This window comes from Calonectris borealis, chromosome 1 (genome assembly GCF_964195595.1).
Source record: "Calonectris borealis chromosome 1, bCalBor7.hap1.2, whole genome shotgun sequence".
Classification (NCBI taxonomy): domain Eukaryota; kingdom Metazoa; phylum Chordata; class Aves; order Procellariiformes; family Procellariidae; genus Calonectris; species Calonectris borealis.
In genome coordinates, this window is record NC_134312.1 from 133,219,895 (window position 1) to 133,236,593 (window position 16,699).

The window sequence follows — 16,699 nt, forward strand, 5'->3', positions numbered from 1 at the left end:
GATGTCAGTTGGAAGTGTAAGTTTTTCTATCTTTTTAAAAGAAGCAAAGACACAAATTGTGAAAACCTGTATTTCTGACTTCAAATGTCCACGTTAATTAGAACTTACTTCTGCTCTATCCTTGCTTTTCTTTGGTACTAGTGTAAAACAGACAACATACACAGAATATCCTTAAGTCAGCTTGACTTAATTTTATGCGTGGCTGTGCTTTGCCTTTTGTTGTATTAGAATAATTGCTACTTTTGCAGCATTTTTAATCAGCTTTTTAGAACAATTGTTTGTGTACAAGCATTTAAGTAATCATTAGTCCTGTTAAGTGACTCAAATTGAGTATTAGTCACAAATATAAGGGATGTTTTTTATTCCATGGTTTAGCTCACTAACATTGCTTACTTGAAGTAATGGGAGATTGTGAAATGCTTGTTGGACATTGAATTTATTTTTTATAAGGCAGTTTTGAATTTAAATGTAGGAGAGTAATGAGTATAGAATGTATGAATGTATATAGAGTGTGTTTGAGATTTTTAAAAATACCTAGACTGGTGCACTCCTCACATTTTTAACTCCTGTTTTTAACTGAATAAAGATTTCCATAAGCCCTAATACAAAAGGTAAAAGTAATTGGTTTTCATTTTGTTGGCTCTTTTGTACATCAAAAAGCATAGCTCATATGGGGTTTATTTCTTCAGGTAATACTGAAAATTCATCCCACATTCATAACAAGTTGGGAAAGTAAAAATGCATCTAGGAGACTTCCTGACTCAAGGGAGGGGAGGAAAAGGAAATTATGTATATGAGCTGGGGAACTGTGCCAACATTGAGTCATCCTTTTAAAATCACTTGATATCCAATAAGCTTACTATCCTTCCAGGACATAACTGCTTTATGTAACTTCAGCACCAAGGTTTAATATCATAGTCAATATTTCAGAAATGGTTTCTATTTGATTACAGGAATCAACATTATTCTGCCTGTGACAGACAGAAAAATCTCATCTGATAAGTACAATGAAGGCTAATAAAGTAGTAAAAGGAAACTTGCAACCGTGGAGCAGTGTTAAGTAACTTGCTGGGGAATCCGTTTTTCTGTTTTCAGCCTTATCTTCACTTGTACTGAATGTACATGTGCCTTAAGAACATGCATTTGTCTAGAGGAAGCAAAACATTCCTGAAAAAGAGATTGAGAGGGGTGAAAACAAAGCTGCTGCTTCCGTAACGAAAATGGAAAAATGGAAAAATCTGTGTAGCTACATACCTAATATTAACAAATGAAAACTGATAAAAGCAGTATTTTTGCAGCTGCTCAACTTTCAAGTGGAAAAGAAGATTGCAATTAGCTCTTTATTCATTGGATTTGCTTTTTTGAAAATTGTGTGGTTAATAGTATAAACTGATACAGCAGTGAGTTTGTCAGAAAAGTTAAAATTCATTAAGTGCAGCTAAACAGTATTACAGGGAAATACACTATGAACTGTCCTTTACACTGATAGAAATGTCCACTACCTGTCTTATAGGAAAAGGATTGCACTTTAATACTGTTGAAATATTTGTATGTTTATTTCAGAAACTTAATTCTAAAATTTATTTTAGGGCTGTTGTCTTATCTTGAAAGATGGCTGATGTTTGAGGGGGGTGTTCACTAATACTTGGCAGTATAGTTCTGACGTAGTTGTTGTGATTAAAACTAGCAGAAAGATTTTTGGTTTTCTCTCATTCTGGTTCCTGACTGTATAGAAGTTGAAATTCCAGAATTGTGAACTTTCCTAATGGTGATTCTGGCTGTTTCTCATGTGTAAAATATCACCATAAAAAATAAATATATAAACCAGATTTTAATCCATTTTAAAATGTTATTTTAAATGGAAAATATTCATGAAACAGTTCCCGGAAGAGTTTCTGGTGGAATCCCACCAACATTTCTTAGTGTGTTAATAGTGTCCATCTAGAAGCAGTGTTAAAAATACCAATATTGGCACAGTCAAATGCTAATTTGTGTATTAGGAACAAAGAATCTTGCACAATTTGGGGAAGTGACTTTACTTTGGCAGGCAGTGACTCTGAAAGGACTAGCAATACCACTGGACACTCAGCTGAACACAGCCTCGTGGTCGGTGCCTTAGCAACTGCAGTCTCTGCAGGTCGAGGCAGGAAAACTGTGGCTAGGAGTAGTATGGGGCTATCGCTCTATACGCAGCGTAAAATCAGTCTATTGTTACTGTGTCTAGCAGGGATGCAAGGGCTGCCAACATAACATTAAAAATCAAGTATTAAAAATAAAAAATGATTCAGAGAAGACCTTAAAAGACCAGGACCTGAAGATCGCTTTACAGCAAAAAATCTGAACAAACTCTTACTTATCTTAAGGGGCAAAGTAAGTCATAACTAAGTCTGTAAGTAATTAGGCGTGGAAGATGCTTCTGATTGTGCCTTCTTAACTCTATTAAGAGCAGTACAGAATTAATGTGAAACCTGGGTAATGTTGGAAACAGGATTATCAGTATTTAAGTTAATTTTTCCAGTAGTTACTTAACCTGGCTTAGATATTAGAACAGATTTTAATTATTCATTGAGATTAAAATTTGTTAATCTGTTTATCTAATGTTTACCTTAAGTCAAAGTCTTAACCCCATTTTTACAGTTTTTGGTCAGCATGTCAACAATGTTTGCTGTCCAGGAAGAACTTCTTTTGAATACAGTACCCGTCTAAGGGTTTTTTACAGATGTCAGTTTTCCCTCCCACTGGGTTTTGATGAACTCGAGTATGTATAGTCATGTCTGTCCAAGTCATCTGTGCCTCTTATTAGAAAAATACAGTTTATTTAAAAGCCCTACTGAGAGGCAAGTTGCTTCTCAATTCCAAAAGCAAACAAACTATGGGGGTTTTTTTGTCCAGAAATTGTGTCGTAAAATTCAGAAGTTTTGTTTTATTTAAAAAGAGTGTGAGGGTTAATATTTTATCCTTGTTCCTTTTTTATGTCAGTTATTTCATAACTTCCACCTCTATTAGATGCAGAAGGCGTTGGTATGTGGCCTTTTACTTTCTCTCACTGTGAAACCTTTTATTCGGATGTTACAGGTTTGGTGTTGTATTTCTTGATATATTTCATATAGCCAGCAAGTGTGCAGAGGGAAAGTTCTTTGATCAGCGCTTAGTCATCTGCCAGTTGAAATTCACTGCATTTCTGAGGAGATTTTCACCTACATCTAGGTAGTATTCGTTTTGTGGGAAAGTGAACATGCAACCTTGTTTTGCAGTCACTTCTGTCCTTTTTATTAACGGAATACAGATGTTGTGTGTTATCTTTGATATCCCCTTCCTGATGCAAAGGACTCGAGATCGGATACAGTTATTCATCACCTATCTCACACAATAAGAACTTCTGGGGTTTTCTAAATCCATATATGAACTTTTTTATGAAGAGAATTTTCTCAGAAATCTGTTTCTGAATTTGTTAAGAAGCTTCCTGGTGAAATTTGGGTATGGTGAAGAAGCCATTTATTTTGTTTAGCCTTTAACTGCTGTTACTCCCTTTTTTGTAATCAAATAAGAACACCCATTTTCCACAATAACAGGCATCAGAGTTACCAAAAATGTAATGCCAATCCTTTTGAAGTGTTTTAGCATGTTAAAAATAAATGGAATGTTCTTTCAAAAAGCCTTAATCTATATGTACTTATAGCATGTACTGCACATACTTATCTTTGCTTTTGATATTATAAAAAACTGCCAGTTGTTGTTATTCTGTGCATAGTTGACAACAAATATATTTTTTAAAAAACCCACACTGTTCTAATCAAATAAAACTTTCCTGGCCTCCTCTAACCCCCAATCTTGTTATCCATGCATATCTTTGTTAGAGATCTTACCTTTGGATATCTTGGTTTTGGTTAACTTTCTGTATTTCAACTGATTTCCGTTTAATTTCACTGAAGCTGACAGCAGAGGCGATGCAGTCAGTCTTTCTGTTCAGGATGGGTCTAGTTTCCTTTCAGAATCACATTCTATTTGACTTGAATGCTTTGGATGTCTTAAGTTGTAAATGTTTCCCAGTATTTTTTTTCTTACCTTTCCAATTTTATGTCACTTCATGACTTTACACGCATTAAATGTCACCTATGTGTAGGAACAATTTAAATACACCATTCCATTATTATTATTGCTGTAAAACTTTACATTTTTTAGATAGCTGCTGCTTTTTCCCTTTAGTGTAATCTACGCATATCGTAATTTTAACTTATAGTTTCAGTATATTGAAGAGTGTATACTCAGATCTTTGTCACTCATTGTGAAGCTGATGAACTAATTGCTCTTTTAATAACAGTTATCTAAAATATGCTATCATAAAGAGTTAAGTGTTCAAAACATTACTACTCATATTCACATAATTTTGACTGCCTAGAAAAGGAGGAATCTGTCTTCCAGGGATACCTTTCATAAGTAAGCATTCCATATGTGACGTACCAGCTTGTTCTTTGATGTTCTGTTTAAGTTAATTCACATCTAATTCTTACGCATCTTTGAGAGTAAGGTAACTTTCTTGCTGAATTTCCCGTTTCTGTCCCAGTGTTTTGGAATTTCTTTGTCACGCGCTTGTCGTTGTGCATGTTCACACTGTGCTTATGCGTTTATTCAGGAACCTGAACCCGAGAATTTTAGGTGCATCTAAACACCAGGACCCCTGTGGTGTTTGGATGTGCTAATGTTCCTTACTCTGCATAGCCTTCCTCTTCCTGATACGAGTAAGAGTGTAAATCTGATCCTGTGCTATCTATTTAGATGATTCAGAGCGTTTTCCTGTGGATTATTTTTGTCGGTGTCAGAGCATACATTTAATATTTTTTTTAATTATTTTAATCTTTCATTGGTTGCTTGTCCTTTTTATATAAAATTTGTGGACTAAGAATACTTCTATTTTTTGAGGTGCGATTTAAATTCTAAGGAGTGTCTATTGTATTTTCTAAATTTATCAGATTTAGGTTGTGTCATAAGACTATATCTCATATGGCACTCGCAATACTTAGTTGTTGTAAGTGCATGTCTGGCAACCCTCAAGTGTCTACAGATGGCTTAAGCTCAGCTCCAGAATTCTCTCATGGCTCCCTTTTACTTGTTTTTCCTTTCATACCACTGTCACGTTATCTTCATGAATTGGAAGTTAGAGGTGCTGCTGTATTCATGACTAGAAAATAAAATCAATCTGTAAAAAGATTGGAATTATTAGGAGTAATAAAAGAAGTAGAAATTACAAGCCTGTGAGAAGAATAGGGATGGTATTGTGGATGATACTGGCAGCTCTCCCAGCAGTTCAGAGCCCAGTTTACTAGCCCTAGACCAGCTTTTCAGTTGTCCCAAGAACATACTGCTCAGAAAAAGGTCTGCAGATGATAAACTCATCAGTGTAAAGCAAGCAGTGTGTTATGCTATCCAGCTCTGCATGGGCCACTTCTTTACACACAGAACCATTTTCAGATCTCCTACTGAAAATTCAGAAATCTGAAGGATAAATTACAGAAGATTCTATGTATAGATAAACCCACGTTTTTCCCTTGCTTTTCTGGGCTTTTTCGTTACTACTGAGAAATGCTTACCTAGTAAGGCTCTTCTGCTTCTACTTCCTTTAGGGTTTGAAGTCCAGTTTCCTTTTAATACATTATCTAATAGTTGTTCCTGTAATAAGATCTCAGAAACAAATACAAGTATTTTGTGTTACAGCAGAGTTAATTTAGTCTTGAATTAAAAAAATGAACATAAAAGAAATGCACATAAGTTCAATTACTATTACGAAAGTGAGTATTTAGTGTTTGTTAAGTATCTAAAATATGCAATTTTTCCAGCAACATGATTAGGGTATTATTTTTATAGCCTAATAATGGTTAAATAGTTTTTCACTGCTTGCCTAAAAGGTGTGTATCTTTTTTTTTTTTCTTCCCCCCTGACAAGCATGTTTCCTATTCTAATTTGCAGCTGATTCCTAAAAAGAAAAATGAATTGCCCTTGGTGCTGCTGAATCCCCCCCCTCTCTTTCTTTTTTAAAAAACTTTTCTCTTTTAGATTTGATTTGTCTGTGGAATATAGTCCATTCAGTGTTCTTTCCTATGTATGTATACATTCCTGTGCATAGACATATATTGTGAGGTACATTACTAAGAGCTTACTTCTACTGAGATACTTACTGACCAGAATAGTTCTGACATGCAAACTATATCAGTACAGGAAGTTATTCTGAAATAGTGGTGTTTTAAATTCATACCCAAACTTGTTTGTCACTCACTTCCCTTCTAGGCCAGTGTTGATTTAACACTATTATACTCTTAAGGAAATGTTAAGGAAGCTCAGAGTAATGTTACCTTCTGTTTTTTTCCTTGTATTCTATATTTAGTTTCACAATAATGGAAGCCAGTAGCAGCCACTTTAAGTTGACTAACACAGTATTTTTTTTTTTAAATGTGCCTTTTTGTGACAGTTTTACTTTCTAGTGTGAAGAATGCCTTAAGAGAGAGCTGTGTGGCTAGAAAAATAAATTTGTGTCTTGGGACTTTTACTTAGACATTGCTGCAGTATAAGGCTTGAGAAAAGGGAGCCTTCCAAGCTTATAAGTAACAGAAAAAATATAGCCAGTAGGGTGTGGTTATAACTGGAAGGAAGATCCCACCATTGCAACGGCCAGATCCCTGGTCAGCGAGTGCCTGTAGTGGTGTGAAAGTTGTCAGGGAATGGAAGAAAGGAGAGGAGGACCAGAGTCTTTCAGCACCCTATACATCATCTCATTTAATTTGAATTAATCACATGGGACAAATGCTTTTTCCAAATATCAGGGAATGATCAGAGGCGGAGCTTAAGACAAATTCAGTACCAGACTGAATGGTTGGCTTCTCCTCCCGCTTACTGTAAGATGGCATCTATCAACTAATGTAATTAGTGCAGTTGGCTGAGAAATCTCTTTTTACAGTGTGAAAAGCTTGTATTTTATTTCAGGTACAGTGGGTACAGTGAGGGTTGATTACTTCTGCGTATAGTTTGTATTTCTATAAAAGGCTTAGCTTTTGTATTTTTTAACTGCATTTGCAAAATACTGTTTAGGTTAAAATAATAAACTTTCAGCAATTATGTCAGAAAAGGAAACTGCAAATTTGTGGGTAACTATTCATCATAAATCTTGCTCCTAAACATATGTTATGAACAAGCTACTAAAGTAGGATATGATCTGAGTTCCATTTTGTTTAAAACAGAATTGTATTCGGTCTGCCTTATAAGGAGTGAAGAGTATCTGAACCCTGAGAAACTGTGAGGACTGGGAATATTCTTTTAGTATAAGGGATGTGAAGTGGTGCTTTGGGTTTGTTGTGTGGTTTTTTTTTTTTTTAAAAGGTGCCCAAAATAACCACTGGGAAGTTGGTTGCATAATAATTGCATTGCATTAAAAAATAATTTTTGTGTATAGAGAACAAGTTCATATCTTCTCTTCTTCATTTCTTGTTTTTGTTACATTTCGTGATGCTTTTAAAGCAATGCATCCCCCTGATCGCTTTGTGTCCCTGCATCTGGGTAGATAACAGAAAGATTTGAGGAAGTTCCATTTCACACATTTTTTACTTTCCCAAGATTGACAGGGAGCTAATAGATAAAACAGTTAAGCAGAAATGGATCAAAGTATCCAAAGTAACGTGTACTTTGCAATCTGTTCTACTGTGCTCTTCCTCCCCTGGGATTCTCTAAGATTGCGGTGAGTGGTTTAAGTAGTATACTTAATATACTAATTTAAAAGATGAAAATACAAATGTCCACCAGCAAATAGTTCCTTTGACAAGGAATCAATATTTCTTTCAAACTCTGTAAAGATTCAGCCTTGAGTCAATGACAGTAGCATTTTCTCTTGAAAGGAAAAAGGAGTTTAGGTTTATTGGAAGTAGTACACAGCATGCATACACGCACACGCATGCAAAATTTTGGCTGTCTTACAATGAAAACTGGCACCTATCCTTATTGGTCATCTTAATTTTAGAACACCCAAGACAAATACAAGTTCGTTACATTAAAATATCTTTTTTTACTTTCTGATTTTAAAAGTTGCCAGGATGTTCTGTGCAGTATTCCAAAGTGTACATTGGAATTTTTTTATATATGTACACACTCTCTCACACATACATGCTCAGGATTTGTTAGTGCAGTTTGTTTCCAACTTTAGTTGGAATATTTTGAAAAAAGAATCTTTTGAAAGAGAAATGTTGATCTAGGAAAAGCATGTGTTTGAGCACAGAGATGTGTGTGGACAGTTGCTGTGCACTTATACACGGTACTGAAATGACCAGGTACAAAAGGATACTTTCAGCAATAATTCATGTACATAAATTTTCCTGAATACTTGAAAAATACATAAATTAGTGCAGCAAAAGCACAGCTTTAGAATGCTGCCCCTACTCCCCCATTACTAGAACTAATCAGTGCACATTTTGGTGTGTATAGATAAGGGGAAAGTCTGGAGCAAGGAAGACATACCCTCGGTGGAAAAGGGTCAGGTTAGAGAATACTTAAGCGAACTGGACATACATAAGTCCATGGGCCCTGACAGGATGCACACATGAGTGCTGAGGGACCTGGCAGATGTCATTGCGAGGCCACTCTTGATTATCTTCTAATGATCATGGTGACTGGGAAAGGTGCTTGAGGAATGAAGGAAAGCAAATGTCACTCCTATCTTCAAAAAGGACAAAAAGGAGGATCCAGGGACCTACAGGATGGTCAGCCACACCTTGATTCCTGGGAAGGGGATGGAACAACCAGTCCTGGAAACCATTTACATGTACAGGAAGGACAAAAATGTAACCAGGGTCAGTCAGCATGGATTTGCAAAAGTGAAATCATGTTTGACCAACCTGAAGGGAGGGTGCAAAGAGGATGGAGCCAGGCTCTTTTCAGTGGTGCCCAGTGATGGGACCAGAGGCAATGGGCACCAACTGAAACACAGGAGGTTCCCTCTGAACATCAAGAAGCACTTTTTCACTTTGAGGGTGATGGAGCCGTGGCACAGGTTGCCCAGGGAGGTTGTGGAGTCTCCCTCCTTGGAGATATTCAAAAGCTGCCTGGAGATGGTTCTGGGCAACCAGCTCTAGGTGGCCCTGCTTGAGCAGGGGGGTTGGACAAGATGACTTCCAGAGGTCTCTTCCAACCTCAGCCTGTCTGTGATTCTGTGAAATAGATCTGAGACTTCCTCATTAAATAGAGGAAAAGTATTCTCAGATTTATTTTATTCACTACACCCATAGAAGGAATAGGAAGAGAATGCACAAAAAGTTGAAATTGTAGTTAGTATATTTGTGTATGTAAGTTAACTTATAGTCAGTGCTGCTTAGGTTGGTTTGCACGTAATGCCTAGATAATCCTTCAGATGACATTGATAAGAATGCAGTTTTTTACTTACTTTTGAACAGCTGCTGTTAAGTTCTGAAATTCTTTCCTTGTGTGGCAAGGAGTGTTGCTTTTCAGGAGATTTTCAAATTCTGTGCAGAAAATACTGAATTAAGTGCAGAGCACAAAAAGACTAGAAGATCCCCTGCCCTTTAGAGCTTTCTGGCGACTATTTTCTCACAGAAGGGGGGGAATGCTGAAGACTGGCAGCTTTTATAGAATAGACTCTCCTTGAGAAGAGAGGCAATGAGATTCTTTTCATCACCAGAGAATTCTCAGTGGCAGGTGGAGAGTTTATCGCTGCTTTGCAGGGAAATGTCTTGAGTCTTACACTGAGCATTAGCATCGCTGCAGCATAGTGGTCTTCATTCAAATGTAAAAAGGAGGGCTTTCCTAAGAGATCTGATCTGTTTGATACATTCTAGGTGTGCTTTAAGAGGACTAAATTCTTAAAATGATTGGTCTCCATTAATGGGTTGTGAATCTGGAATGGAGACTATGAACCAAACAATATGGGCCTAAGCACAAAAGCTTGGGGATCGCTGACTTGTTACTGTCAACTCTGTTATTGTCTAGGTTCTGATGCATCCCTAAAAGCTTAAGCCACATAGTTACTGAACTAACACTGCCTTTTGTAACACATACAATTTACTTTTTGTGTCTTAATTATGCAAATAGTGTTGCTCTGTGTTTTTTATCTACATTTGGGAGCGTGTAGTTCATTGAATTCAGTGGCACTGGTATTTTCAACATACTGTGAATTTATAAACATTTTAGGAAGATGCACCACTAATGTAAATTTATTCCACTCTCTTCCTCTGTCAGGAAGAAGGAAATATCAAAGAAATTGCAATAACTCACCATGTAAAGGAAGGACATGAGAAAGCAGACCCTTCACAGTTTGAACTTCTGAAAGTACTAGGACAAGGATCCTTTGGAAAGGTTGGTAACTTAACTCTTGTGGAGCCAGTTATTCAGGAATATAGCATTGAATAATATTAGGAGTGAAATATTTAGAACAGCCACAATCTTGCATTAAGGCAATGTTGCAAGAGAAAACTGCTTTCTAAATAAGTGTTAACTAGCCACTGTAATTGTGGCAGATATTTTTAAAGCAGTAAATTTTCTTTTCTAGTTTGTATGATATGTAGATCTCAAAGATCCATAGTAAAATTGGCTTGATACGAAATAATCAGGTATTCACTGTTAAAATGGAATGTCATTTTTGTATAACTACTCTTCTTCTGTTTTTGGGGGGGTGAGGGTTGAAAGGTTTTTTTGATAAGTATTCCTAGTTCCTACCTTGCTAATGGTAGGTTATCACCAGTACAGACCACTCTTTCAGTGAAGAAATTTTTCTGAATGTCCAATCTAAACCTCCCTTGGCACAACTTGAGGCCATTTCCTCTCGTCCTATCGCTGGTTACTTGGGAGGAGAGACCAACACCCACCTCGCTACAACCTCCTTTCAGGTAGTTGTAGAGCGCGATGAGGTCTCCCCTCAGCCTCCTCTTCTCCAGACTAAACAACCCCAGTTCCCTCAGCCGCTCCTCATAAGACTTGTGCTCCAGGCCCTTCACCAGCTTCGTTGCCCTCCTTTGGACACGCTCCAGCACCTCCATGTCCTTCTTGTGGTGAGGGGCCCAAAACTGAACACAGTATTCGAGGTGCGGCCTCACCAGTGCCGAGTACAGGGGCACCATCACCTCCCTACTCCTGCTGGCCACACGATTTCTGATACAGGCCAGGATGCCGTTGGCCTTCTTGGCCACCTGGGCACACTGCCGGCTCATGTTCAGCCGGCTGTCAACCAGCACCCCCAGGTCCTTTTCCTCCGGGCAGCTTTCCAGCCACCCTTCCCCAAGCCTGTAGCGTTGCCTGGGGTTGTTGTGGCCGAAGTGCAGGACCCGGCACTTGGCCTTGTTGAACCTCATACAGTTGGCCTCGGCCCATCGATCCAGCCTGTCCAGGTCCCTCTGCAGAGCCTTCCTACCCTCCAGCAGATCAACACTCCCGCCCAGCTTGGTGTCATCTGCAAACTTACTGAGGAGGGAGCACTCGATCCCCTCGTCCAGATCATTGATAAAGATATTGAACAAGATCGGCCCCAAAAAACTGAGCCCTGGGGAACACTGCTTGTGACCGGCCGCCAACTGGATTTAACTGCATTCACCACAACTCTCTGGGCTCGGCCGTCCAGCCAGCGAAGAGTGCACCTGTCTAAGCCGTGAGCCGCCAGTTTCTCTACGAGAATGCTGTGGGAGACAGTGTCAAAGGCTTTACTGAAGTCCAGGTAGACCACATCCACAGCCTTTCCCTCATCCACTAGGCGGGTCACATGGTCATAGGAGGAGATCAGGTTGGTCAAGCAGGACCTGCCTTTCATGAACCCATGCTGGCTGAGCCTGATCCCCTGGTTGTCCCGGACATGGCTCGTGAGCGCCCTCAAAACGAACCGCTCCATAATCTTCCCCGGCAGCAAGGTCAGGCTGGCTGGCCTGTAGTTCCCCGGATCCTCCTTCCGGCCCTTCTTGTAGGTGGGCGTCACATTGGCAAGCCTCCAGTCGTCCGGGACCTCCCCTGTTAACCAGGGCTGATAGATGATGGAGATTGGCTTGGCAAGCTCCTCCACCAGCTCCCTCAGTTTTGTTATGCATTGATTCATATAGTTTTCTGGATCAACTTTTGTACACACATTTATTTTCATATCTGACAATTATTTTATTAGCACTTTTGCTGTGCCGTCTTATGAATTTTAATAAGGCAAAACTATTTAGAGATTAATATTAAAAAGCCGAATTTTGTACTTCAAATTTGTCTCAACTTCTGAGAGAATCCAAATTTATCCTTTCTTTTATTCACTGAAATCAATTAAGTTAAACCAAAATTAATTTGGCAGACTGTTTGTCTTGAATGAACCTTTTTAGAAATGAAGGAACCTTTTATGAAATGAAGGAATAGTAGGAAAAACTGCAAGGAAATTTTTGTTTGGTTTTGCAGAATCTAAAACTGTCGAAGCTAATAATAATATTGGGAGGAATAATAAGGTTGAAATAATACAGACTACTTGAATTTCATAGCAAAGTCTTGATCTGACTTGCCTTTATTTTCTTTTAAGAATTCTTTTTCATTTTCCATGCAGGTCTTTCTTGTCAAAAAAATCTCAGGATCAGATGCTAGACAGCTTTATGCAATGAAGGTATTGAAAAAGGCCACCTTGAAAGGTAAGCATTGTTTAAAGAGAAAAGAAAAAAAAGAGAAATCAGGGACATTATACCAAAACTTAATCTTTATACACATGCTGTTCTACAGATTGTATTTTAGAACTTTCTTCTATCAAACAACAAATAGCAGAATACACTGCCTTGTATTGCAAACCCAGAAGAATTAAGTAAACAGTACTGTATTGATAGTTATAGGGGAAAGTAGGTTACTTTCCATGCTAAGTCCGTTAGGTGATTGTGGTTTAATAGAGTAGTTGTGTTACATCTGCCACCTGACTTGCTCCTGAGCTGTTATTTGAAACTTAATATCCTTCTTTTTTTCATTTGCTGTGTATCACCAAGGATACAGTTAATGCCTTTCACTCAGTTTATATTTAGGTCATGATATTTAAAAGTGCATTGTATCGGCTGTTTTATTCTAAAAGTTCTAAGCACAGGAGTTTAAGTCTTTCTTTAAAAGAGAAGTATACAGTACCTTTTCCCAAAACTTTTGGCACTTGTTCTGGATGTAAAATATATTTGTTAAAATCTGAAGTTAATATCTAAGTTGTTTGAGCAAAAATGAGTTTTAAAATGTTTTGTTTCTGGAGTGTTTTTGGTCTTGAATGGTATCAGTAACAAAACAAGTTCAAACCTGAACAATCTCAATTCTGTCATGGAGAATTCCGTAAGAAAAAAGAAATAATGTATTTTTTACTGTAGATTAAAATGAAAGTGGTCTTTCACACTAATCCCTTAACCAGAATGTGTATTTGTTGCTTTATGCCATTGTTTAATACTTTTGTCTATTTGTAGTTCTTCCAACTCACGACTGCACTGAAATTGCAATGATAATTTTGGGGTAGTTCCAACAACTTGCAGTACTTCACCTGGGTTACTGATTATTATATTGATTTGCAATTTTAACATACGGTTTCATCTGAAAATATTCATAGAATGATGGAGAGAACAAAACTCGCATTGAATTGTGAACTTCTGCTAAAATGTTGAACCTGTAACTTAAAACCGTTACAGAGGGTGTAAGTGTTTTTCAACAGTTTCTTGTATTTTGATTCCTCTGTGTTTTGTGGCAGGTGTTATTCTCATTATTTACTTCCTATTTTTCTGAAATTGATTTCCACTCATTTAAGGCACTTTGATATCCTCAGTAGCCTTTCATTCTCCAGCCTGTTAATAGCTCAAAACTGGAGTCAAAGGTCATTCAGCAGTTGCTTTTTTAAGATGTTTGAGGACTTCTCTCCATCACCTTTTGATTGTGGTTTAACCTTATGTGTAAAAATTACAGTCCAAGCTGTGGATCTAGTTTTGCCTAGATGGCAGAGACTGATAAATAATGAAAGTGGAGCTTGACTTTTGGTTGGAAAAGGAGACCCGTGGGCACTAAGAATTCAAAGATGCAAAAGGCTTGAGGAGAAAGGTGACACTAGCAGGAGGATGCTGCACTTTTCAACACTTTGTATCTGAATTTTCAGATGCTTTTGAGTGTCTTTTGGTTGCGATTCGTATTTTAGGAAGAGTGGAGTTGCAAGCAAATGAAGGTTACTGTTGAAATCTTAATATGAAATTAACGGAAATTAATTTTTTTCCATAATTGCACCATTTTTTGAGATCTAATATTGTAATTTTAAATAATATACTGTAGTACTTGATTTGTCTAAGGTTCTTTAGCTCTTTCAAATCTATTTCATAAAGTTATTTTTGCGTACTAAAATTAAAGATAAAAATGCCCTTTAAGACCGCTTCTTAGTTGAAAGCAGTGTGCATGATTCACAAATCAAATTTAGAGAGAATATTTTCATAGGAATGCAACTATATTAGCCAGAACACGTTGATGTAACTACACAGTCCAACCTTCTAACGTTTTGAGCAAATCCACGAATATACACATACAACTTTGTTTAGTGCAGAGACGAGTTTATTAATACATTCTGATAGAAGGTATCATCTTTCAGTGCCCCCTTATGATGGGGAGAGAGAGAAACAGGGCCAAAGCGTTGCTAGAGAGCCTGGCATCAAATATATTAAGAAAAATACCAGAGGGTAGTGGTCAACGGCTCAATGTCCAGATGGAGATCGGTGACAAGTGGTGTCCCGCAGGGGTCCATATTGGAACCGGTACTGTTTGGTATGTTCATCAGTGACATAGTAGGATTGAGTGCACCCTCAGCAAGTCTGCAGGTGACACCAAGCTGAGTGGTGCGGTCGACATGCCTGCGGGACGGGATGCCATCCAGAGGGACCTGGACAGGCTCGAGAAGTGGGCCCATGTGAACCTCATGAGGTTCAACAAGGCCAACTGCAAGGTCCTGCACCTGGGTCGGGGCAACCCCCGGTATCAATACAGGCTGGGGGATGAAGGGATTGAGAGCAGCCCTGCCGAGAAGGACTTGGGGGTACTGGTGGACGAAAAGCTGGACATGAGCCAGCAATGTGCGCTCGCAGCCCAGGAGGCCAACCGCATCCTGGGCTGCATCAAACGAAGCGTGGCCAGCAGGTCGAGGGAGGTGATTCTGCCCCTCTGCTCTGCTCTGGTGAGACCCCACCTGCAGTACTGCGTCCAGCTCTGGAGCCTTCAGCTCTAGAAAGACATGGACCTGTTGGAGCAGGTCCAGAGGAGGGCCACAAAAATGATCAGAGGGATGGAATGGCTCTCCTATGAAGAAAGGCTGAGAGAGTTGGGGTTGTTCAGCCTGGAGAAGAGAAGGCCTCGGGGAGACCTTATTGCGGCCTTTCAGCACCTACAGGGGGCTTATAAGAAAGATGGGGACAGACTTTTTAGCAGGGCCTGTTGTGACAGGACAAGGGGGAATGGTTTTAAACTAAAGGAGGCTAGATTTAGACTAGATATAAGGAAGAAATTTTTTACAGTGAGGGTGGTGTAACACTGGCTCAGGTTGCCCAGAGAGGTGGTAGATGCCCCATCCCTGGAAACATTCAAGGTCAGGTTGGACGGGGCTCTGAGCAACCTGATCTAGTTGAAGATGTCCCTGCCCACAGCAGGGGGGTTGGACTAGATGACCTTTAAAGGTCCCTTCCAACCCAAACTATTCTATGATTCTAAATTAGTACTTCCAGCAGTGCACATATGGAAACTATAGTCAACAAAAGCCAGAATTTTTAATGGCTAATACTAATGTCTGAAATAGGCTCATACTTTTTTTTTGGTTGAGACTTTGTAAATCCAGACTTTCTCTAGCTTTTCAGAAATAAGGCTTGTTATCCATGTAACTGTTGCATAGCTATAGGCACTTAAAGTCTTTTGAATTTTTTTCTCAACTGAATCTACCTAAAAAAAGAATATTCTCAATTTTGATTTTGTAATTCACATGAACACTTGGAACAGTGAAATCGCACAACTGTCTTGTGACTTTTTCATTACTTTAGATGTAAAGGTCAAAATTCAAATGTGATGTTTGCTCTGTGAGCACTTATTTCATGTGCTTCCATTTTTAGGAATCGGTTGTGCAGGGAGATGGGAACTTGATAGCTTCATTCATGAAAATGTATCTATGTAACTTTATTTCACAAGTACCTGTATTATTGTAAGTGCCTGTTTCTGGGAATAGATAGCTAAACTTCTAAAAGATCCTTTTGCTTCTTGACTTTTTCCTGCCTTGTTATGTTTTAATATCTGAGAATTCTGGCTTGTTAACTGTACAAGGAATGCCAGCAACTTAAATTTTGGACTTGATTGCTCTGGGGCGCTTCCTTCAAGAAGTTCTAACATTTGGGAAAGGGGCAGTAACAAAATGCAGAATAAGGGAAAGAAAGAGAAATGCAACATCTTAAACCACTGTAGCAAACTTTGCTAGCTCTCATCTGTAAGAGTTCTGAATTTTATCTGTGTCCTGGCGGATTTGGAAGCTTTGGATGGGAACCAGGCACTGCCTGGAGTGGCAGGGGAGTTGCCTAGGACAGCTGAAGCAGGTGCTGTGCTCAGCTGACTGACCTGCCTGTCTTCATGGATTGCCAGCCCCATATGCGAGGCATCTGCACGTGGTTCTACGTTAGTTTAATCTGTAGTGGCATAGGAGCAGATACATGTCCCATTCTGAGCCACCACAGTGGGG

General features: G+C 38.7%; 1 protein-coding gene across 4 annotated transcripts in view; it reads left to right on the forward strand.

Annotated features, from left to right (window-relative positions):
• Nucleotides 1-16,699, forward strand: part of RPS6KA3 (ribosomal protein S6 kinase A3) — an 84,225-nt gene that overhangs the window by 30,254 nt on the left and 37,272 nt on the right. For 3 of the 4 annotated variants that reach the window (XM_075175075.1, XM_075175083.1, XM_075175090.1), the window contains 2 exons: nucleotides 10,231-10,347; nucleotides 12,548-12,629. In XM_075175075.1, the coding sequence (XP_075031176.1) occupies nucleotides 10,231-10,347; nucleotides 12,548-12,629 (199 nt within the window). Of the gene's footprint in view, nucleotides 1-10,230; nucleotides 10,348-12,547; nucleotides 12,630-16,076; nucleotides 16,172-16,699 lie in introns of those variants that run through there. The other variant, XM_075175096.1, reaches the window with a different exon arrangement.